General features: G+C 45.9%; 3 protein-coding genes across 4 annotated transcripts; 2 read left to right on the top strand and 1 right to left on the bottom strand.

Moving 5' to 3' along the window:
- On the top strand, positions 1-5,901 carry phc3 (polyhomeotic homolog 3 (Drosophila)). Its single transcript, XM_030116036.1, has 13 exons — positions 1-138; positions 208-363; positions 444-518; positions 797-949; positions 1,212-1,301; positions 1,377-1,599; positions 1,702-2,397; positions 3,587-3,858; positions 3,941-4,097; positions 4,175-4,292; positions 5,061-5,190; positions 5,382-5,631; positions 5,704-5,901. The coding sequence occupies exons 1-13, from the start codon at positions 1-3 to the stop codon at positions 5,856-5,858; spliced, it is 2,613 nt and encodes an 870-aa protein (XP_029971896.1). The 3' UTR covers positions 5,859-5,901.
- A 708-nt stretch (positions 5,902-6,609) lies between these two features.
- dapk3 (death-associated protein kinase 3) lies at positions 6,610-12,702 on the bottom strand. Of its 2 annotated transcripts, none has more exons than XM_030115048.1 (9): positions 12,630-12,702; positions 11,825-11,920; positions 9,635-9,995; positions 9,109-9,238; positions 8,909-8,957; positions 8,794-8,820; positions 8,549-8,701; positions 8,424-8,469; positions 6,610-8,028 (listed from the first exon to the last, which is right to left on the bottom strand). In XM_030115048.1, exons 2-9 carry the CDS (start codon positions 11,884-11,886, stop codon positions 7,492-7,494), a joined length of 1,365 nt encoding a protein of 454 aa, XP_029970908.1. In that variant the 5' UTR covers positions 11,887-11,920; positions 12,630-12,702; the 3' UTR covers positions 6,610-7,491. The 2 variants fall into 2 exon arrangements, with proteins under 2 accessions (XP_029970908.1, XP_029970909.1); XM_030115049.1 differs by lacking the exon at positions 12,630-12,702 and adding an exon at positions 12,066-12,190.
- A 2,687-nt stretch (positions 12,703-15,389) lies between these two features.
- bet1l (Bet1 golgi vesicular membrane trafficking protein-like) lies at positions 15,390-19,902 on the top strand. The gene is made up of 4 exons (XM_030115050.1): positions 15,390-15,458; positions 16,648-16,733; positions 17,664-17,720; positions 17,828-19,902. The coding sequence occupies exons 1-4, from the start codon at positions 15,440-15,442 to the stop codon at positions 17,993-17,995; spliced, it is 330 nt and encodes a 109-aa protein (XP_029970910.1). The 5' UTR covers positions 15,390-15,439; the 3' UTR covers positions 17,996-19,902.
- Positions 19,903-22,112: the final 2,210 nt, after the last annotated feature.

Genomic DNA, 22,112 nt, shown 5'->3' on the forward strand with positions numbered 1-22,112 from the left:
ATGGATCGACAGAGCCCCGGAGAGAAGCAGCCCGACGCTAACAAGACGGCGGCCGTCACCATGGGAACGGGCGCCGCGTGCACGCAGGCGCCGCCCGCTTCCCTCAGCGCCGTCCCGCCCGACAGACAGGCGGTCCAGGTAACAGACTGCAGGCTGCGGCCGGCCGGCGGGTGCAGCAGATAGTGGACAGTGTGTGTGGTCCAACAGGTGATCCAGCACTCCATCCACAGGCCGCAGAGCATGGCGGCGCAGTACCTGCACCAGATGTACGCCGCCCAGCAGCAGCACCTCATGCTGCGGACGGCGGCCCTGCAGCAGCACCAGCACCCGGCGCACCTGCAGAGCCTGGCCACCATACAGCAGGTGAGCCGGCGCGTCGGCCAGGGGCGTGACGGTGCAAAACCGCGGCCGGCAAGGCATTAATGTCTCCTCCTGCTTTCCAGGCTTCGGTCTGCCAGAGGCAGACGCCCGCTTCCTCCAGTCTGGTCCAGCCGGCTGTGGTTGGCTCCCAAAGCTCGGTAACCATCGATCACTCTCACACATTTTTTACTTTGATCATGAATATTAACCATTCCAAGTAGTACATTACCACATATTTGATATATGGTAGAACTCATTTGCGTCTTTACCTCATTTTTCAATGGAAAAAGAATACATTTTGAACAATTGATGGAATATCACATTATATAAAATATCAAAGTTTAATCAGGACACGGTGCTGAAACTACAACTGTTCATTTCAATCACATGAAGGAAAACAGCCATGAGTATTGTGAAAATCCCCTTTCAATTCCAGATCGCTTTACCAGCGTCTCCGGTGACGGCTCAGCTCATCAGTCGAACCCAAACGTCCACCGCTGCCTCCACCACCATATCCCAGCAGGCCATGCTCCTGGGAAACAGACCGGCCAACTGTAACCAGGCTCAGATGTATCTCCGCACCCAGATGGTACTCTCCATTTCCAGAAGTTTCAAGCTGCGCTGCTGAAGTTCTTTATAATTCAGTACTGTGACTTCCTGCACCGCTTTAATTATGCATGTTTTTACAAACTCAGTCTTGCAGTATGGATTTGATGCCTCAGCCAAAGTTTCACTGCAGCATCTTGTTGAAATCGGCTGAAAATGACCTTGATGACCTTTAGATTTGAACTGTAAAGTTTATTTTTTGTTGCGGTCAGTTTGTGATTCCTAACCTGCTTTTCTCCTGTCAGCTGATCCTCACTCCTGCAGCCACGGTAGCTGCAGTTCAGTCCAGCCTCCCCGCTGTGACGTCCTGCTCCTCCACACCGTCCCCCTCTCAGGTAACGTCCGTCCACACGCTGCAGTGGGGGCGTGCTTCTCTTTACTCAGCGGTGAGTCTCGGTCTCTGTGTCCAGGTGCAGAATCTGGCTCTGCACGCTCATCTCCCAGGAGCCCTGGCGACGGCGCACGGTGTCATCTTGAAGCCGTCCGCTCAGTCCCAAGCTCTGTCGCCAGGTGCCTCTTTGTCCAAGACCTCAGTCTGTGCTCTGAAGACCAACCAGTTGACGGACGCATCGACCGACGCGGCCCCCCCGGACGCCCCCCGTCTGTCCTGCAGACCTCAGATCATCGGCCCCGGTCAGTGAACGCGCTTTGACCACACAGAAAATATAAAAATATATTCAACGTGATTGTTCCTCACCTGTCCCCCCCCCCCCCCCCCCCCCCCCCCCCCCGCAGCAGCGTACTCTCCCGTCCAGCCCCACGCCCTCGTCAAGCAGCAGTTGTCCTGTCCGGTCGGCCAGCAGGTGGCGCACCACCAGCTCATTGTCCAGCAGGCCGCGGGGGGAGGAGGTTCCAACCCCAGCCACAGACAGCTCCACCCCATCACCCTCCGAGTGGCCCCCCAGGACGGAGGCTCCAGCCCCCTTCCTCTGTCCGTCAAGAGACTGACGGGTTCCAGCAGTGACCCCCCGGCGTCCTCGGCTCACGCCGTTCAGCCTCAGCCCCCGCCCCTGGTGGCGGCTCCGCAGCGCCGGACGTCCTTCCCTCAGCTGCAGAACCACCCTCCCCCCCCGCCTCCCCCCCTGGTCCTCCCCAGGCTGCCCCACCACCCGCCGGCCGCCCTCCACCGGCTGTCCCTGCAGTCCGTCCAGGCCCTGGCCGTCCAGTCGGGGCAGGTGCTGCTGACGGAGCGCGAGCTGCCCGTGGCCGAGGCGCTGGTCCAGATGCCCTACCAGAACCTGCCCCCCCCTCAGACGGTGGCCGTCGACCTGAAGGTGCATCCGGTCAGACGTGGCGAGGCCGGCCGGCTTCAGGCGGAACACAAGTGCAAAGAGAACGGCCTGAGCTCAGAGGAGGGCAGAGGGTCTGCAGGCCCACAGAGGGAGCGGAGTCCCTCCAGCCTCACGGCCGCCGCCAAGCACAACGGCGCAGGTCAGTGTCTGGAGGGTAGAAGGACAAACCCACATCAGATATGTGGTCACAAAGATGTCTAAATGTTACTTACTAAAGCTAACCAACCAGCCATTTCATGTCTTGGTGTGCAGTACCTCTCTAAACCACAAGGTGGTGTAATGAGTCACTGTGGCCTCTACACCCACTTCAGTTCAATTAGAATCAATTTACTCTATTAGATGATGCTGTAAACATAAACATGGCTGACATCAACCGTGGGATGACTGCAGAAAAGGACAGTTCAGAGACCCGACAACACAATCACACAGTGAACATACCATAACTTTTCAAAAGAAATGTAATTAATGTGAAACGTAATTGTTTCTGTTTGTGTTTTTTCGGATTTGAGGTGAAGTAGGTTTTTTTTTCATCGCTCGGAGTTTTAAAGGCCAATTAATGATTGGAAAAGTACATCAAGATGTGCTAAAGACGCTCATATCATCTGTATGTGGTAGAGCTGTGGTCTGCAATCTGTGTCTTTATATTCCCTCTGCAGCGGCTCCACGAAGCTTTCACAACATGAAATGAGAATTAACATTGAAGTTGTGTTTATTATAGTCACACACTAGAGTACCATTCAAAATGATTTATTCAGACGGGATTTAAAAAAGGTACATGTAAAATTGGGAAAAATAGATAAAACCACAAGAAATGTGGGAAAAATGATAGAACGGATTAAGAAATCCCGGAAATATCTAGAATGTCTAAAAGAAGAACATTAAATGTGGCTGGAAAAAAACAAAACAGTTAAAATTTCAAAATTGTCAGCAAAAAAACCTTGAAAAGAGCAGCGAAACTGTTAAAAACTGTTAAAATCAGGTAAAAGGTCAAAATTAAATTAAATGTAATAGAATGTTCACTATCATGAACTGTAGTTAAAACCTTAAAAATGCATCATACCATGTAGTTTTTGTTTGTGCATCAAAACTATAAATAAAACTTCATGAGCTGCATTAGTTTCATTTTAAAGGTTAAACGTTCTTTGTGGCTCCAGACCAACTTGACTTGTCAGGAAGTCACCAGAATGTTCACCAAAATGGCTCTTTTGGTCATAAAGCTTGCAGACCTCTGTAGTCCAGATTCAGGAACTGTTAATATTACCACTAAAGTGAAGTTTATTTAAAGCTAATAGATCTGATAATGTGTGTGTGTTTTTCCTGTTGGACAGTGGCGTGTTCATCCTTCCATCGCTCCCAGTCGCCACAGGAGGAGTCGTCTCAGCTGACCCCCTCCAGCGCCGACCCCAGTAACCCTCCTCCTCCTCCTCCTCCTCCTCCTCCTCTCCCTCCTCCCATCCTGCCGGTCGCGGTCCGCGGGCCCAGCCAGCCCCCGTCGGACCCCTCCAGCCTCCCGGGAAGCCCCGACAGGACCCTGAGCTCGCACGTCCTCACTCACCTGGTGGAGGGTTTCATCATCCGAGAGGGCCTGGAGCCCTTCCCGGTCCGTGGCGCCGCTTTAGTGACTCCTCCCCGACTTCCTGTCTCCTCAGACTTGACGCTCCTGTCCGTGCTCCGTCTTCCAGGTGGGTCCGTCCTCGCTGCTGGCCGACCAGCAGGCTTCGCTCCCCGAGTCCCAGGAGGGCCAGACCAACGGGGACGTGGCGGAGGACAGTCCTCTGGATGCCGACCAGTCCGACTCCTCGGAGTCTGAGATGGAAAACGAAGCCCCGGCGGCAGACGGTGAGGAGGACTCTGCCGTCGGAGGAGAACTCATACCAAACCTACAGGCGTGTGTTTTAACGGCCGACCCTCTGAAGTTGCAGATCTCGGGGAGAACGCCGGCGACGTGCTGCAGTGCGAGTACTGCGGAAACACCGGCTACTCCGACACGTTTCTGCGCTCCAGACGTTTCTGCTCCATGACGTGTGGACGAAGGTAAAGCAGGACTTCAGCACCAGTTTATATACACTTTATATATATATACGTTTGTACGCATTTAGACTGTATTGATTCAGTTCAACTTAACTTTGACTGAATCTGAGGTCAAACAAAGCTGGAGTCTGAACAGAAAACATGGAAAACTAACAGTGTTTCCTCCACATGATATCAATCAAACACACTTTATTTAAACAGCATTTCATATACAAGAAACAGAAGCAGCATCGGTGCTTCACACCATAAAAACACACAGCAGCCCTTCACACACTTCACAATTTAGGTTTTTACCACAGTGTGTTGTTAGATGGAGACAGCTGAGGAAACCAACAAGTCACAGTCTCAAAGGAATCTTTAAAAACTTCAAAATATTCTCTAAAATGAGGGTGAGAGACTTGGAGATTGCTGGCATGTGTTTTCTTTGGTCGGGTCCTCGTAAAAGCAGCTGAGTTCTGCAGCAGTTTTAATGCAGCAGTGTTGTTTTTAATGGGAATAGAAACAACAACCAAGGCATCAAATGTTTGATTTTTTTTTTCTTCAACTCATTTCATTCTTGATTTCATTTCATTTTTTAATTCCTTTTCATTTTAATGAATACTTTCATTCCGCTGAGTAGCGTCTGAATGTTTTTTTTTGTTTATTTCCTTCATACAACTAAAATTGTTCTTAAATACAAAAAAAAGAAACCAGAAGTAAAGCCTGGAGTGTTTTCCAGGCTCCATAAATCCCAGGCAGCTGTAACCTCGGTCTCCTGGCTCTGGTGTTCAGGTACAGCGTGAGCTGCAGCAAGCGGGTGGCCGTGCAGCGCTCGGCGCGCTGGGCTCAGAGGCCCATGGGCAGGAGAGGACGACCGCCGGGCAAAGTCAACGGAGCCTCCCGGGAGCATTTCCTCAGACAGGTGTGTGTGTGTGTGTGTGTGTGAGGCTCTGTCCCCCGGTACAGGCTGCTGTTGGTGACCTCCTGCTTCCTCTCAGAGCTGAGGTTTAAAAATAAACCGGAGCTCCTCAAGGTGGAGGAAGGACGAAGCTGCTTCAAACAGAGAAAAATCAAAAAATCAATGATAGAAATGTAGTTTCCATCGCCTCACAGACTCGCCCCTCGTTCCACTCGGAGGAGAACCGGTCCACTTCCTCCCGGAGAGACCCGGAGGACGAGCAGGAGGCGGAGGAGCCGCCCGTTCCCATGACGACCAGACTGCGGAGGCAGACGGAGAGAGAGCGCGAGAGGGAGCCGGAGCAGGACGTCCCGGAGACCATCACGGTGTCCGACGGCGAGGACGGCGGCTGCCCGTCCGGCTGGGACGTGGAGCAGGTGTTCTCCTACATCAGCGCCCTGCCAGGTGAGCGCTCTGTTCTTCAGGTCGTTCAGACCGGACGCTGCAGAGCCTCAGCTCCTCCCTCTGCCCCCCCAGGCGGTTCGGACGTGGCGGCGGAGTTCCGCTCGCAGGAGATCGACGGCCAGGCGCTGCTGCTGCTCACCGAGGAGCACCTGGTCAGCACCATGAACCTTAAACTGGGCCCGGCGCTCAAGCTCTGCGCGCACATCAACGCTCTCAGAGACACATGAGCGCACGCGCGCGCGCGCGCGTGCGCGCGCGTGTGTGTGTGTGTGTGTGCTCTTCGTCTCATCGTAGTGGTTGTAGCAGTTCGACTCCGGTTATCCATTTGTTTCAAAATGGTTTTTAAACGATTCTTTTTGTATCATTACGCTCTTCACACATGTACAGTCTCGAAGTTTACAGAGCAGATTGCTGCTCCTTATCTCCAGCCTGGAGTTTGATACATTTATCATGAGCAAACCGTTGTGATAATTTATGACTTATTTATTGTTATTTATTACCACCGCAATGAAACCATTTGAACAATATGGCTCTTTTTCTTTTTTTGTGTCTTTTTCTGCATAGTGTTGAATTCCTATTGTAAAGCTCACGCTCTGCATCAGCAGGGAAACCGGGAAGAGGTTCAAACATTCCCACATTCTCTGCTCTTTAACCCTTAAAACATTAAATATTTCACAGGATGGTGCAGATCAGTATTTACCCGGGTCAAGAATTCACTCACAGTACCACGATATATGTTTAGAACATATAAATAACCTCTCAGGCTATTAAATCAATGATTAACTAACTTTTTTTTCCAAGTTTAAAATCACTCATTTAAAGTGAAAAGGGAATAACAGTCCATGTTTTACATCATTGAACAGGAAAACAGAACAGCTGAAGTCAGTTTAAGTCCGTTTTTGGACATCCCAATGCTTCAGAGTAAAAAAAAAAAACCACAAAGCAGTCTCCAGTGCAGGTTTGATGATAAGTTTATTTGAAACAAGCCGGGACATTAAACTTGTACAGCTCTCTCTTACATCAAGAGGCGATTTAAAATAGGTATTTTTGGAACACTGCTATCCTCGTTCAAGTGCAAATAAGTAGGTTTTGTCGACATAAAAATACTAGGGTCTCTCTACGCAGTGAGCGTTCTGTTTTCAGACGGGGAATGCTGGCTGGATGCGGCGCTTGCGGGAGGAGTTCATGCACGCTATTTGGTTGGGCGGGGCCGTGGGACGAGGGGCAGCGAGCTCCGTCCCGTTTACAGGCACTATGAAGATTTATACGTTTCAGAACTATCCGGGGCGAAGCTTCGCTACAATCAGTCATCGAAAAAAACAACGTTTGGTACAAATGAGAAAACAGAGAAGCGACTGTGACATTCAACTCCTCAATTTCTAAAATAAAGATAAATACTTGAGAGTGTTTATAACTTTCTCCGTTTCACCTGCTGAACTTAAAACCCAGAGGACTCTGCTCTTCACTGAATGTTCGGTAAAATAAAGCATTTTCCTCACGTACACTTTTTTAAAAAACTAAAAATGCGTGTAACCGCATAAATAAACGCCTCCCGGACCCATCCGGTGCCGTCTGCAGCGCCGAGGCCTGAAGCAGCTTTTAAAAGGAGGGGGAGATGAAAAACGACGGCGTCCCAAACTGACAAAGAAAACGTAACGGTGCGTTTCCGCCTGGAAGGAAATCAGAGTAACACAAAACATAAACAGGATAAAATCATAACTTAATGTATAAAAAGAGGAATGATGGTCTTGCTGGTGGAATGGCTTCGGCGTGTCGCCTCTTGGTCTCTGGCTCGTTCTCTCGATCGGTGGACAGTCTGTGGAGGAGGAGCGGCGGCGGGTAGCTGATGGCGGCGGCGGCTCACGGCGTGCTCCCGGAGCCCAGCGCGTCCTTCTCCGCCGACATGGACTTGACCAGCTCCTCCACCCAGCGCACCTCGGACGCCACCTGCTCGGCCAGCGCCTCGTAGCGGTTCTCCAGCCGGCCGAACTTGCGCTTGAGGATGTTGGCGGCCTGCATGGTGGCGCGGGCGTCCTCCTGGCACTTCTTGCGCTGGAGCTGCGAGCGCTGCAGCTCCTGGCGGACGTGGCTCAGGTCGCCGGAGATGCTCTGGTTCTCCTCCTTGTACCAGCCCTCCTTCTCCTCGTAGATGGACAGCAGCGCCGCCACGTCGTCCCGGCACGAGCGCTGGTTGCGCTCCAGGTCCTTCAGGCCCTCCTCGGCCGCCGCGATCTCCTCCAGCACCTGAGAGAACCGCTCGAAGTTGACGTAGGTGTTGTTGGGCGGCATGCTGGAGTGGGATTTGATGGTGTACTCCTTCAGCCGCGTGGTCTTCAGGCGCCGGCGCTCCGTCTTGTGGTCTCTTTCTTCCTGGCGGACGTTGCGCCTCTTGATAACCTGAGTACGAAGAGAGTTTACACTCAGACATGACGTCTTAAATGTATTGAAATGTGCCGTCATCTAAACAAATGGTTTTGATGCTAATGCTATATCGCTAGCAGTAGGTTTTCACTGATCGCTCACCGGCTGGACTGATGTCAAACATGCAGCCAAACCTGCTCTGATTCCAGCAGAAATACGTTTTTTCACCATGAGGTTTCAGAAAGCCTCATTTCATTTGTCTCCTCTAACTGAATTTCTCTCAGAAAGTTAAGACGAAAAATATTCTTGTAAATTTCTCTGACCCCTTGATCTCTCTGAAACCCCCACACTTCCTAACAATCATTCCTAACAATGTGTGTGTGTCACTAGAACTATCTGCAGCTACATGCATGTGCTGCCTGAAGCCCCACCTTAATCCAGGGATGCTGCAGACTCTCATCGATGGTCATTCTCTTCCTGCGGAGGACAGTAAACCCTCAGATTGACACCAAGGCACAGACTGAGACGGTTCTCCACGTCACGGACGCGTTCTCACTTTGGATCTTTGACCAGCAGACGGCGGATGAAGTCCTTGGCCAGCTCGCTGGTGTTGCTGAAATACTCCTCGTCGAAGTCGTAGTTGACGGCGGAGATGTTGGTCAGAGTCTCCTGTTTGGTCTCGCCCAGAAACGGCGACGCCCCGCTCAATCTGGGAGGGACGCAGAGTTTGTTTCAGACCTCACACGACGCGGTGCGGACCCACCCCTTCCCACTACGGACCGCTGAGAAGCGTTTACTCACAGGATGTACGTGATCACTCCGATGCTCCTGCAGAGAGGAGGACAGGAATTTCATTCAAAGTGTTTAATGAGTTGGTTAAAAAAAAACAAAAAAAAAAAACAAGTTGAAATCATACCACATGTCAGCCTCCAGTCCGAGCGGCTCGTAGTTGACTATTTCTGGAGCTGAGGAGGACAAAGGAAAGCAGCGTTTAACACGAAGCAGATGTGGGAATGTTGTCACTGTGGTGAACGTGGAACTTTTTCTTCTTTAAACCACGAGGAGGAGGAGGAGGAGGAGGAGGAGGAGGAGGAGGAGGAGGACGCCGCATCTCACCCACAAACTCTGGAGTTCCAAAGATGTTCTTGAACTCGTTCCCTGCTTTGATCTGATGAGCGATTCCAAAATCGATCAGCTTGATGCGCGGGTTGGGAACGTTCTTGTCGAGCAGCATGATGTTTTCAGGCTGGAAGATTGAAAACGCATAAACTTCATGTTAGACGCTCCTCTGTGAAGGAAACTTTCTACATTTTCCGCCTTTATCTTACTACATTACACCAGAAGTATGTAAATTATAATGATCTTTATGCAATCACATTTAAAATGCCGCTTAAAGAGACAAACATTGAAACTGAATCACTATTATGGTGACTCCCAAATACAAAACTACCAAGTCCAGGAAAATAATGGACAGGGAGTCCTGACACGCTCTCAAACATTGTTATTACTGTCCATCTGCTCACGCATGTGCAGAAGATCTAGCTACTATTTACTCAGAGTATTGCTGAAGTTGCCACATGCCTGCAGTATGTGCCACCTGCCCCTCTCCCTCGGCCCACCCGTCCCCCTCCCGCCTGCTGACCTTGAGGTCGAAGTGAGCGATGCGCTTGGAGTGCAGGTAGTGGACGCCGTCCAGGATCTGCTTGAGGAACTGCGTGGCCTCCTCCTCGGTCAGGGACTCCTTCTCGGCCAGGAAGTCGAAGAGCTCCCCCCCGGACACCAGCTCCAGGATCAGGATCACGTCGGTCTTGTTCTCGAAGATGTCGTGCAGGGTGATGATGTTGCTGTGCTGGATCTCCCGCAGGATGTTCACCTCGCGCTCGATCTCCTCGCGGCTGACGCCCCGCCGGCTGGACGACAGCCGACGCTTCTTGATGAACTTGGCTGCGTACTCCACTGACGAGCTCTTCTCCTTACACTTGCGAACGATGGCAAACTGTCCGCTGCAAGGAGGAGGGAGGGAGCCATTAAACCCAATGAGGATCATGTAATCGCGATGGCCTTCATTAGCCTTTATGTCAGGATGATTACAGAATTAAACCGAGGTAATCGTGCAAGGCAAAGGCTGTTTTTATTTCCATGTGAACACCGTGGCATGTTGGTGCACAACAGCAGAATATTCTCCATCATATTTCTTCATTCAAGGGATTTAAAAAACCATTACGTTAAAAGAAATCACAGTGTGAGTTTATCTGTCAGTTTTGTTTTAAAACAACTGAGCTTAAGGTTGAGGCGCTTTGGGTAATGTAGAATAATTTTATAATATTCTTTACATCATGCTTATTATATTATGTTATTTACTATTGTTCATGTAATGCATGTCTCTGTTAGTTATAGTATGCTAGTAGACACAGGCATAGAAAAGACATGTATCCTTTTTCTGTTCGCCAGCCTGCCATGTTTCATTTTTATGGCAGCCTCTTGGCAGCTGGACAGTTTGTTTTTTCTAAAGTCAAGACTTTAGGTCAATTGTCTCTCTATCTCCCTCTGGTGTAAATGAGGCTCATTGGACAAGAAATGTAACATCATGATTTGTTGCACAACACCTGGCATTTGGGAAGACTTGATGGAGATTTGGGAAGACTTGATGGAGACTTGATGGAGACTTGATGGAGGCTGAGAGGGCCTCCCAAGGGGTCACGGACCATGACCTTTGTAGGGAGGGGGGAACAATTGTGTCTTGACGAAGAGTCCATGGAGAGTTGACGAACTCCCAAAAAATAGTATAAATAGATGGAGCGGAGAGCGATCGGCGCGTCAGTTCTTTTGGTCAACCTGACTGCCAGGAGGTGTTTTTGGGAATAAAGTCCTCCTTTTGCATTCTGACTCTGACTCTGCCTGATTTTTCTGAGGAGAACTACGATGGAAGACTTCAAGAACCAAGAGTGGATATACTTGAGGATTTTACGTTTTTTCTGGAATATATGTTTGTGGGGTTTTTTGCACCGTGACTGGCCTAGGATACTTTTTAAAATAAAATTCCACGACAGTAACTCCAGAGTCAAGTTGCACAAACAAATGACTTTGCAACAAGCTGACGTTATTGTGCCTCTGCAGTGAGGGAGAAGAAACCCTGGACAGTGTGAGGAATTCATAAACATGAGTGGGATTTATCTAAAACCAGTGACAGATTAAACACATAACAGTCGATAGTTTTAAGCAGGGTAACAACATTTCACCACATGTGACTGACCAGACAACTACATTTTCATTCATTTAATGCCTGCATACCTTTCCCAACACACACACACACACACACACACACACACACACACACACACACACACACACACACACACACACACACACACACACACACTGCAGTCTCCTTCACAGGCTGATATAGAAAGGCACATTGTGATTCAGTGACGTCACACATTTGCTGCATTACTGCAGAATAAGACAGCCTGGTTAGAAAGTTGCATATCATCCTTTTGGATGGCAGTCTTGTGACTAAGCATAAAAACTATTTAACATAATATTTTCTACAGACGACACGCTATACATGTCCCAGTTTGGATTAGATCCTCAATCTGCAGTTAGCACCTGCATCAAGGTGCATCCCAGGTGAATTTTGCTGCTATATCTGCACAAGTTACAGAAAGATTATGTATAAAAAGGCAGAATTTGTGTTCATAAATGCAGCTTAGGGAGAGATCAGAAGGTGGTATATTAACAGTATGATTATGATCAGGCTATGACTGAATAGAGATTTGTTTCCACATGCATACACAGGGGGAATCCGTATACTTTGGTAAGGAGAAGTGCGTACCTGCCCAGCTCCTCTCCCATCTCATAATACAGCTCCACATCCTCTTGCCTGAAGCCAGCCATGGCGTGGGAGCGATGCCAACAATTACTGTTCCTGCTGTAAAACGACAGAGAGGAAAAAAAGGGCAAATCCGAGAGAGATCGGAGATGATTTAAAAATCCTCAAGACATCAGAGAAAGGTTAAAAGCCTGGGAAGAGGCTAAAAGTGAGTGTTTGGTGGGTTTTTGCTGCCTCCTGCTACCTGAGCTGGTCTGCTCCTGCTCCTTATTTGGCTGAACGGGGCTTTAGTTTTCAGACACTTCCAGGCTGATGTCAGATCTCTGCATTCCGTCCTACTGACATCACCTCCTGCTCCACACCACCCTCCACTCATTAAAGCCCCTGGATGCTCTCACACTACCTAGGATCATATTATATAACTCAAAACCTTTTATTAAACTGACCGAAAACTAAATGTAAAGAGAGAAACAATGACATACAGATGTAAATACAATGTAGTCGGCTAAGTTACGCGCAGATTTTTCTTTTACAAACGAGCATTAGGAAAAACTGAGCTTACAAAACTAGAAACAAACAATCGATTCCAACCAGTTTATTCGAGACTATAATGTCATAATGAAATTTAGCCAGAGGGAGAAATTAATCGAAGGGCTAGCTTAGCGGGTTTACTAGCTAACGTTAACCGGCTCTCGCCACTTTTCACGAGTGTTAACGAAACATCAAATACGATGTTGGTAACAATAAAACACTGAAAAATAAGTAGAGATTTAGCTATATAAGAGCGAAAACTACAATAGGTACTTACTCTACAGCTGGCTACGACGCCTGCATTCCTGTGAACAGCAGTAGTGAGTCTGAAGAGCGGCATCAAGCTAACGGAGGCTAAAGGGCTAAACACGGAGAAGCTACTTCCGGCTGTCAAAATAAAAGAGTCACAATTCCCCGAGAGCGAGTCAAGACCAAACCAACGAGACTAAGACCGATGTTGAATGCTTGTGCTACAACACAAGCAGGCGCACATGAACATCTTTTTGAACATAAAAAAAATTCAACTTTCACACTAAAATAGTCGATTAAGATAGTAACTCTAAACTATGTTTTCTGGTCTTTACACAGCTATTTAACAGACACTTAATCCTCAATCCTTGTATGTGTGGGTGTAGGCACGCGCATGCCCGTATGAATGTGCTTGATTTTAATAATTTCTCTGAAAAAAAAGCTAGACATGATTATTCTTTTTCAAAAGTGTACATTACTTTTGTTGTGAATGTTTAGGTGTTTGATTTCCGGTGTGGAGGTGACGCTCGTTGGTTTAATGAGGCAGAAGGAGAGCCAGATGGACTGACATCATGTCAGGACGTCAGTCATTAACAAGCTCTAACATGAAGCAGTCAAGACTGAAGGACCAGACTCCAGAAACCTGAACCTCTGGGGCCACAGGAGGAGCAAATGAAATCCAGAATCTGGGTTGGGCTGGTTTTAAAAATCCCAGGTGTGGTTGATGAGTCACTTAACTAGTTTTAGGAGTCTGGGTCTGATATTTTAAGAATGCAGGTATGTGCTCAATTCAACCCAATTCAGTTCAGTTCAATTAAATTCGACTTTATATTCATATGGACATGTTTCCCCTGTCGTCCACAGAGAATGTCAACATTGAAATAGCAAAGCAAGTTAAGACAAAACGGTGCAAGGTAGATCAAAATATCCAATATATAAACAGAAAGTTGTGCAAAAATAGACAAGGATGTGTTTGTATACAACTGGTAGAATAGCAGCAATAAGAAACAGCATGAATATTACAATCAGTTGAGCGCTAAGTGTATTAGTCTGTGACTCTTGTCAAAAGTAGTTTTTATATCTGATTTTCATACTTTTGTACATCTGGCTTTAGACAGAAGTGTTAACAGTCCATGGTGTGGGTGGGTGGGGGCTATGTGCGGCCAAAAAATGTTTTTGGTCAAAATGTAATGTTGTTTGCAACTTGTGGTCTGGTGATTCGTAATATTTGGGTTTCCTTTAAACAGTCCTCATTGTTAGAAGGCTCACATTCCACTGTTAGAGGGGTCAAACTCCAGTGACCTTGAATGGGTTTATTGTGCGTCATAAAACTCTGATTAGTAGACATCGTCTGATGCCAGAAGCAATAGATCATAACAGATGGCAGTCTGGGAGCTGTTACATAAGCTGGGGAAGAGCAGATACTAGTAGAGTTAGGCAGAGTTGTGCTCAGACCTGCTGCCTTGCTCTCAGGCTGATGGCTTGTTTTGTTCAAACCTCAATTAAAAAAAAAACTCCAGAGTGCATCAAAACTCATGCACACATCTCTGTCTTGATATATCCCTCTAACCATGTGTAGAAAATGTTAAAATGCTACTTTTCATAAGGCTCTGTCTGACATGTTGTTTTTCTAACTGGACACCCCACTGATGGTGGTCATACAGGGACAGGAGGACCATGTGGCCAGTGATCATCAAGAGGTCATGCTGTGACTACAGATCAGGAGATATATGACTTCACTCTTGCTCTGAAAGCTCTGGAAGTTTGCTTTGTGATTAGTGGTTGCCATGACTGAAAAAACACTGCTACATTTGTTTACTTTTCCATCTTCTCATCCTCTCATCCTCTCAACTGCTGCTTGTTCTTCCTGCAGTGTAGGTGGGACAGGGGCGGACCAGGTGGTGAAGTGGACCCACTCTAAAGCACAGTTCTGCAGGTTTGAGCCCAGATATCCTCATGTCCCTATGTCAAAGTGTTCCTGAGCAAGACACTGAACTCCAAATTGCACCGAATGGATTCACAGAATAATAATGGGTTTTGTTTTTCAATGAGTGTCAGGTATGGAGAAGTGAGGTTATGGAAAGGTCTTGGTTGTCAGAATTAAAAGACACTGAAAAGTGTGTCATCCACAGAGTGTTTGATGGTCCAGTGGCTGCCAGTCTGTGGAGGAGGACGGAGTGGGAGATGGTGTGGAAAAACTGCACTCAGATCGAGGTGGAGGAGGATGGATAGAAGCCCAGAGTCAGCCTCAGTCAGACAGTAGCTTGCATTGCAGCTGTTTGGTGGGTGAGATGTGTAGGTGAGCGGTTGAATGTGATTTACAATGTAAAGTGCTGTGGGGACCTGCTGAAACAGTGAAGAAGTGTTACAAAAATGAAATCCATTTTCCATTTAATTACAACCAATATCAGGAAAAAAATATCCAATATTAAAAATATTCAAATTCATTGGATTAAATTACAGTACATTTTCAGATAGTCTAACATTCTGGTGGTTGTCAGCTCGTACAAGGTAATTTCATCAATTTCATCAGTTCAGGAGTATGATCAAGTTAAGCAACAAAGGCTCATGATCCACAGAAAACAGGGCAGGGACCCACTTTTGGGTCGGGTTCCACGGGTTGAGAATCAATGCAGTAGATTGTTTTTTCATATCTTACTGAATATTATATTAATATTATTAAATGCACTGAACTGAAAAACTATGTAAGTTACAAAAAAAATGTATGTAAGTAAAAAAAAAAATCTAAAATCCTGCGTGCGTCCAGCATACGTGCTGACGTCGTCACGGATGATCACGTGACTTGCTTCACAGCTGATCGTGACATCACTCGGCAACATGGCGGACTGGAATAGAGGTACTGTTTTTGACACGTATTCACTTCTAAATAATCCAGATTGTGTTTTCTCCAACAGCGCAGAGTTAACGTTCTGATGATGTGAAGTGACTGAAGTTATTCAGACACACGCGAGCTGTGACTTTCACCGCTGAATTTGTAGTTTGTTGCGCTCGGAACCTCGAGTTTAACTAGCATGCTAACTAGCGTTAAAATTGGATTATAGCATTTTTTAACGGATTTTGGATTAATCTTGTTTATTTTCTTTGTGAGCGTGTGCACACGTATGTTGAATACATCTTGCTGTTTATAAAGTAATCGTGGCTCACTGTAAACTCTGTCTGTTGTTGAAATGGGCTCACATCTCATCCTGCCAAATGTAAACACGACACGTGAACATTTTATGAGGGCACTCGAGTGGAATCGAAGTGAAATCGAAAGCATAGTATTTCCCATTGTGCTAATCACATTTTCTTTTATAAAGCTTTTCTTCAACTCTGAGCGGATCACCTGCTTGATGTTCTTTTTTCCTATTTCTGATAGATTCAGGATTTCAGCTAATCAAACGTCCTGATTTTTTTATTATTAGATTCCTAAGTTTTAAAAAGTGCATGTATGGATTCAAAGTGCCATGAGGAGCAGTACGGCTGCGTGGTTTCACAATAATCCTATGTCTCGACTGAGTGAAATCATTTCCCTAACAGATCATTGGAATATCTCCTCACTGTGATACCGGTGTGTACTCGGGCTGAGAGGACTCTGGGATCCAGCCCTTAGTTGTGTATGGATATTAGAAAGTGTGTCAGTTTGAGAACTTGTTTTTGCAAATATCAGCCAACATCCTACACCTTAAAGTCATCAAGCAAGGTCTTTTTTTTGTTACATTTAGTGCTTTGATGTTGGATTTTTGTGTACTTATGGTGTCAAATCAAGGTTAAAATTCCCCTTGAGGAAAATAAGGCTGTTCTCCTGTTTGCATATATCTGGATTATATGTTTGTTTGTTTTTTTTGTATGAAAGTAATGAGGTTCCTCTGTATGACAGAGATTCCTTCTTTAGTGTGTGTTTGGTGTAAAACAGTTTCAGAAATTATCATTCTCACGAGTTTTGTTGAAGGTTGAAATTCGGCACGCACGTCATTACAAATTGAGGAAAAGCTAAATTAAAGGCATTGTTGACATTTTTAACCCGTGTGTTTGTGCTTTCCCAGGTCATGACTCTGTGGACGACATGCTGGATGCTGAGAACAAGCGGCTGGCTGAGAATCTGGCAACCAAAGTCTCCAGACTAAAATCTGTATGTCGAGAACAATCACTTTATTAATTTAGCAGTTTATTAACACATTGTCTAATAGTTGTTTTGTATTTTGTATATGCATGTTTGGATTTCCAGTTATAATTATTACCTTTTCGAGCTAATACGATCCAGGCCAATCGCTTTTCATTTATTCATTCAGCTTTCACAAATTTCCGAATATTCAGTTTTACTTGAGGTTCTCTGAGGGGTAACAGCCTCACTGTGTATTTAATCTTGTTTTTTAGTTTGAAGTTATGTTTGTTCAGACTGCCTTATATTGTGAACTTTCTCCAGGATTGTATTTCACAACAGTCTGTAAATGTTTGGGAAGCCAGGAAAGTGGAGTGTTGGCTCTCTCCTGTCTGATGATGAATTGCAGTGACGGTTATTAGTTTAATGGTCCACCAAATGTTTGTAATTGTTGAGATATGTGGAGTGCAGACATCCTGGAATCCTTTACTGGAGCCAGTATGCTGGGAAATGAGAGAACTCTGGATGGGGACATGTGTAGGTCTAAACTGATACAGCTTTGTGGATTCTATGTCTTTCAAAGACAATCATTTCTGGAATTGATCCTGAGCCTATACAGAGATTTCCAGAGCTTGAAAATCACCAATGTCTGTTCAGACTTTGGCCTGGATTTCCTCTGGTTCTCAGAGTCTTTTGATATTATACACAGTAGATCTTTCATCGATCTGCTCTTTTTATAGTCATCCATGTTTTCAACCTGCCGTTGATGAGCTTGACTCATCAGTCGTTTTGATTCAGGAGAGCAATGGAATCATTACTGCAGCAGATGTGAGCTGCTGGTTGCTCACTTTGTGTGTCCAGTTTGATCAAAGGCAGGATGTAAAGAATAATAAATCACTAAATCTTCTCATCTTACAAACAAACATCTGGGGTGTGTTTTTATCTGTTTTTGCCTGACAGCTGGCTTATGACATCGACAGAGAGGCAGACGATCAGAACGAGTACCTGGATGGAATGGTGAGGCATTGGAACGTTTTTAGTTTATTAAAACCTCAAAACCCCACCATGCAGTCAGTCCACTGTCCTGAGCTGGACTTACTGAGTCCTTTCCTTCTTTGTTTCAGGACTCCAACTTCCTGAGCGCCACGGGGCTGCTGACCGGCAGCGTCAAGCGTTTCTCCACCATGGTCCGGTCCGGCAGAGACAACCGCCGCATCCTGTGCTACGTGTCTGTGGGTCTGGTCCTGGTCTTCTTCACGCTCTACTACATGATCATCAGGCTGCAGCGCTGACGGCCGGGCCGGTCCCGGAGACCGTGGCGTCATATCTGGTCGCTTTAAACAATAAAAGGAGACTTTTTCCGAGCAGAAGATGGATCGTTGGTGTGACCAGCAGGGGGCAGCGGTCAGCTCATAAGGATGGCGACAAGGACGCTGGACTTTTTATAAAAACAAATCTATTCGAACTGCTTTCCATGTCGGCTTAGGGAGCCAGGAGGTCCGCATCTGGACGGAGAGGGGGCGGAGTCAGCGCTCGCCTCAGTGGACGAACCGGTCTGATGAGACGACATTCTCAAGCTGCTCGCAGTCCGATACACACTCTGTGGGCTCAGAAGCAGCAGTCACACTCGTTTTAACCACATGCTGCACTAATTCATCTGAAGTGAGCCGGATCAGTGAAATAACAGTAATAATCGATTTGAAAGAATAATCACAACTTCAGTTATTCCCCCTTTAGTCTAATCAAACTAATTATGAGTAAATATTTATAATTTTATTTTTCCAAAACGTTGAAAAATAATTAAAACATTTAAATTATAGTATTTTCAATGAAAGTATACTGTAAAATGGCCAAATATTTTGTTAGAGAGCTCACTTTACTCAGTGAAACAGTGTGATCAAAACCACAACAATAATCCAGACACAGCAGTTAGATTTATCAAAGCTTCATGTTTTTCTTGTTTTTTTTTTTTTTGTTCTTTTAAAGCAGGAGCGTTCCTCTGGCTGGCAGATTTTGGCTCATTGAACTTTAATAAGGCTCCTTTTCTGTTTCATTTACTAGTTCAAGTTTGGATGAAAAGTGTGAGCACGCCGGTTGACACTGCACCGGTTGAACCAACTGCTTGTTGTCCCTAAAAGGTGGAGCTGAATTTGCAGTATGAGGCGATCTGCCACACGCACAAATCAGAAGCTTGTTTCAGTGGACTCGTGTGTGTAAAGGAGATAATTTCATGAAGAGTTACTGAGGAAGAATGGTTTGTTAGTTCAGGGTGGGGATAGAATCCGGGCAGCGCTGGGACAGATGTTTACGTTCAAGTGGGACAAATAAGGCATCCGGTGATAAAGCTTGTAATTTGGCACAAGCCTCATCTGTTTGCTTGTTGCTGCTGCTCTGTGTCTTGAGCGGATGATGATATTTCAATCAATATTTAAAATAAAACTCATAATTAACCATTGAAACTACTAAACCATTTGTAAAGCATTGTAAGTCCACCTTAAATGTTCAGTTGATATGTGACAAAAAAAAGGTATCGTAGCAGCTGATTGATTTTGAAATCTCATTGAAATTTAGCGGGAAGACAACCAGAGCAGCTCAGTATGTCACAAGATTAACATCAATGCATATCACAGTACACACAACTGCAATAAATGAGTTTCTGTGCACTGTGCATTCAGTCAGATGGAGCCATGCTGCCCTGGATTGAAAATGGAGCCCGTTTCTCTTCATCAGTTCAAACCTGATGGCAGAAGTACAGAAGCTCATAAATAAAGGAGGGAAAATTAAAAAACTCTGCAGATAGCTCGGCTTCTGAAACTCTGATTCTGGGAAGTGCCGATTAATTAATTAATTAATTAATTTATTCCAGAAGAAAAATGTGCATGGTGCAGTTTCGCCTGGTTACAATTGGGTCCAAGAAGAGAGAGAGATATGCTCTTATTTGAAAGTATAACAAAGTCCAAATCACATCAGCACCGGATACTGGAGTCTCCTTGTGTGTGTATTTCATGGTGGTCTAACATGCAGCCCTACATGCAAAATCTTTTTTTTCTACTTTTCTAGTTTCATCTAATCATTGATGTCCAGTGAAGAACGCTCTCTCGATCGAAGTTTCAGTTTTTTTATTTCTTCATGGAGTCATTGAGTGGAATTGTTGGAGATTTTTGGGACAAAATAAAGGTTTTTCTGTCTGTTGACACTTCATCTGTCAGGATTTCTGACGTTGATCATGTTGACGTTAGAGCAGCGCAGGAACATTTTCACATTCTGAACAAACTAAACAACCAATGAGGGCCAACGTGTGTTTTTCACACTGCTTTAGATCATGTGGATGTAATAGAGCGAGTCACTCCAGCACAGGGGTGTCAAGCATCATGTAAACAGGACTAGAGCTGCTGCGCCTGGTAACTGCAGTGAGATGATCCACACGGTTCATTTTGATCTGAGTGCCTAAGCTACGTATAAATATTTTTTAGGCGTTGGTGATAGCTGCTTCTTTCTACAGGGCTTATTCCAGGTTGTCATTGACCTACTCTCTAGATTTTCATGTTGACATTGGTAGAATTTAGTTTTGACATGTGATTCCATTAAAAAAAAAAAAAAATCTGAAAACAGCAAATAAAATACTCTATTCGCTCTGCTTTGGGATCATTGTACTCATTAAAAATCCCCAAAAAACTTAAAGCTTATTTCTTGGAAAATATTTTTTTTAACTAATTTTATACCAGTGGTATGAAAAAACTAGTCTGTAACTGCCAAGTATTCTGAATAGTTTATATTAAGTCAGTCCTTCTTAATTTATCCCCTTGGGGAAATCCATTTTTATTCCTATTTCTGGGATGTGGTGGGCTGCCATATTAAGGAGCTCAAGGGGTCAAGGGTCATGCTCAGGATCCCACATTGTCTACTGGGGAATTCAAATTTGCAAACTGATTTGCATTCTTCTTCCTGCTCCTTTTGAGGCATGTGAAAGACACGGGCACATGCTGTTGCCCTTTTTATATTGTTTTGGTTGATCTGATTCTCTCAATGTTTGATTTTTAACAGGTGGGCGTGGCTTATCCCAGCGTTTCCTCTTTATTGTCAGTAATATTCCTTCAAGTCAGCTCCTCAAATCAGTTATGTGTGGTTGTAATACCAAAGTTTCACCACAGGGTGGCGCATGATCAGTGAGCAGGGGTTTTGTCACCCTTAAAGGGACTTAAGGCAGCTTTACAAAATTTACCTCAGTGCTGCCGCGACAGGTGCTGCGGGGAACTGCAGCCACCAGCCAAGGCGGCACGGGAGCGCGCACAAACATTTTACAGAATGTCCGGCTTCACAGCGCTGCACCAGGGATGCTCCTGCTGTTTACTACGTCGCGGTTTACTGCAGGACCACAGCGCATATTATGTGATATAAATCTATACGTCATTGGGTGTGGGTCTCCTCTGTGCTCTGACTGCAGCAGGGAGCGCTGCGTGAGACTGGCCGCCTGTGAGTGCTTTGGGACGGGGGAGGGGCTCACGGCAGCACCCGCTGCTTGCTGAGGACAGCGGAGACGTCCTGCCACGTCTCCAGAGCACCAGAAAAAGCTGCTAAATTTGTCGCTAGTTACTTTTGACAAAAAAAGTCGAAAAGAGGCTTTGGAAAGTCGCCAAGTTGGCAACACTGCCCGCCCCTGATCCCAGCAGTGTTTGAGTCCACGTCGGCCATGTTCTTCCTGTTCGGCAACGCACATAAACGTCAATTTACGTCACATCCCCACGATTGCGCGGGAAATTCGGACCCGAACAGCAACAAATTCTGTGGCACACAGCCTGTATAAGGCAATGGACAGATACGCGGATTGGCCTGTTATTTTAGGTTTTAATGCTTCACGACCCATTAGCATTGAATAAACTGGAAATGCATGTGTAGTTTTTTCACAAATCTTGCCTTAAAGGTGCCTTAAGAGTTTGCACGTTTTATGTGAAACAGCACTTTACACTTCAGCAAACTAGTGACAGTTTTTGGTAACAAGTTAGTGGGGTTCAAATAAACAGGGACATCTAGTGTTATCAGGAAAACCTGTTAACCCTGTTTAATACACAACCAGCAGTTGGAATATATGGTTTACACTTTAAAGTAAACTCAATCTTTTTCCCCTTTTCGACTGCCCCTGTGGGGGTGGCCAGGTGGTGCTGTTACCTGCAGAGAGACTCTGAGAGATCCTGAAGTCGGTGATTTGAATCCCACAGAAAGTCATCTCACAACACACTGTTGAGGTGAAAACTCTTCAGTCATCAATGTCACAACCAGAGTGTCAATCACAACATCAACAACAAGGCTCTCATTCAAATAATCTCTGGCTTTATTCACCAAATGCCAAATGCACATTGTCACACACTCAGACACATAGGTGTGCCCAAGATAGTGTTACATTCGCAACCT

Source organism: Salarias fasciatus, chromosome 18, assembly GCF_902148845.1.
Source record: "Salarias fasciatus chromosome 18, fSalaFa1.1, whole genome shotgun sequence".
Lineage (NCBI taxonomy): Eukaryota > Metazoa > Chordata > Actinopteri > Blenniiformes > Blenniidae > Salarias > Salarias fasciatus.

What these genes read in the sequence shown, in the direction of transcription:
- phc3 (XM_030116036.1), top strand. Translation starts at nt 1, where the DNA reads ATGGATCGACAGAGCCCCGGAGAGAAGCAGCCCGACGCTAACAAGACG. An exon ending in ACCTCAGATCATCGGCCCCG is followed by an intron (nt 1,600 to 1,701) that starts GTCAGTGAACGC and finishes CCCCCCCCGCAG; the next exon opens with CAGCGTACTCTCCCGTCCAG. An exon ending in CGCCAAGCACAACGGCGCAG is followed by an intron (nt 2,398 to 3,586) that starts GTCAGTGTCTGG and finishes CCTGTTGGACAG; the next exon opens with TGGCGTGTTCATCCTTCCAT.
- dapk3 (XM_030115048.1), bottom strand. Translation starts at nt 11,886, where the DNA reads ATGGCTGGCTTCAGGCAAGAGGATGTGGAGCTGTATTATGAGATGGGA. An exon ending in TCGCTCACTTCGACCTCAAG is followed by an intron (nt 9,239 to 9,634) that starts GTCAGCAGGCGG and finishes TCAATCTTCCAG; the next exon opens with CCTGAAAACATCATGCTGCT. An exon ending in CTGCTGGTCAAAGATCCAAA is followed by an intron (nt 8,470 to 8,548) that starts GTGAGAACGCGT and finishes TGTCCTCCGCAG; the next exon opens with GAAGAGAATGACCATCGATG.
- bet1l (XM_030115050.1), top strand. An exon ending in AAGTCTCCAGACTAAAATCT is followed by an intron (nt 16,734 to 17,663) that starts GTATGTCGAGAA and finishes TTTGCCTGACAG; the next exon opens with CTGGCTTATGACATCGACAG. An exon ending in ACGAGTACCTGGATGGAATG is followed by an intron (nt 17,721 to 17,827) that starts GTGAGGCATTGG and finishes TCTTTGTTTCAG; the next exon opens with GACTCCAACTTCCTGAGCGC.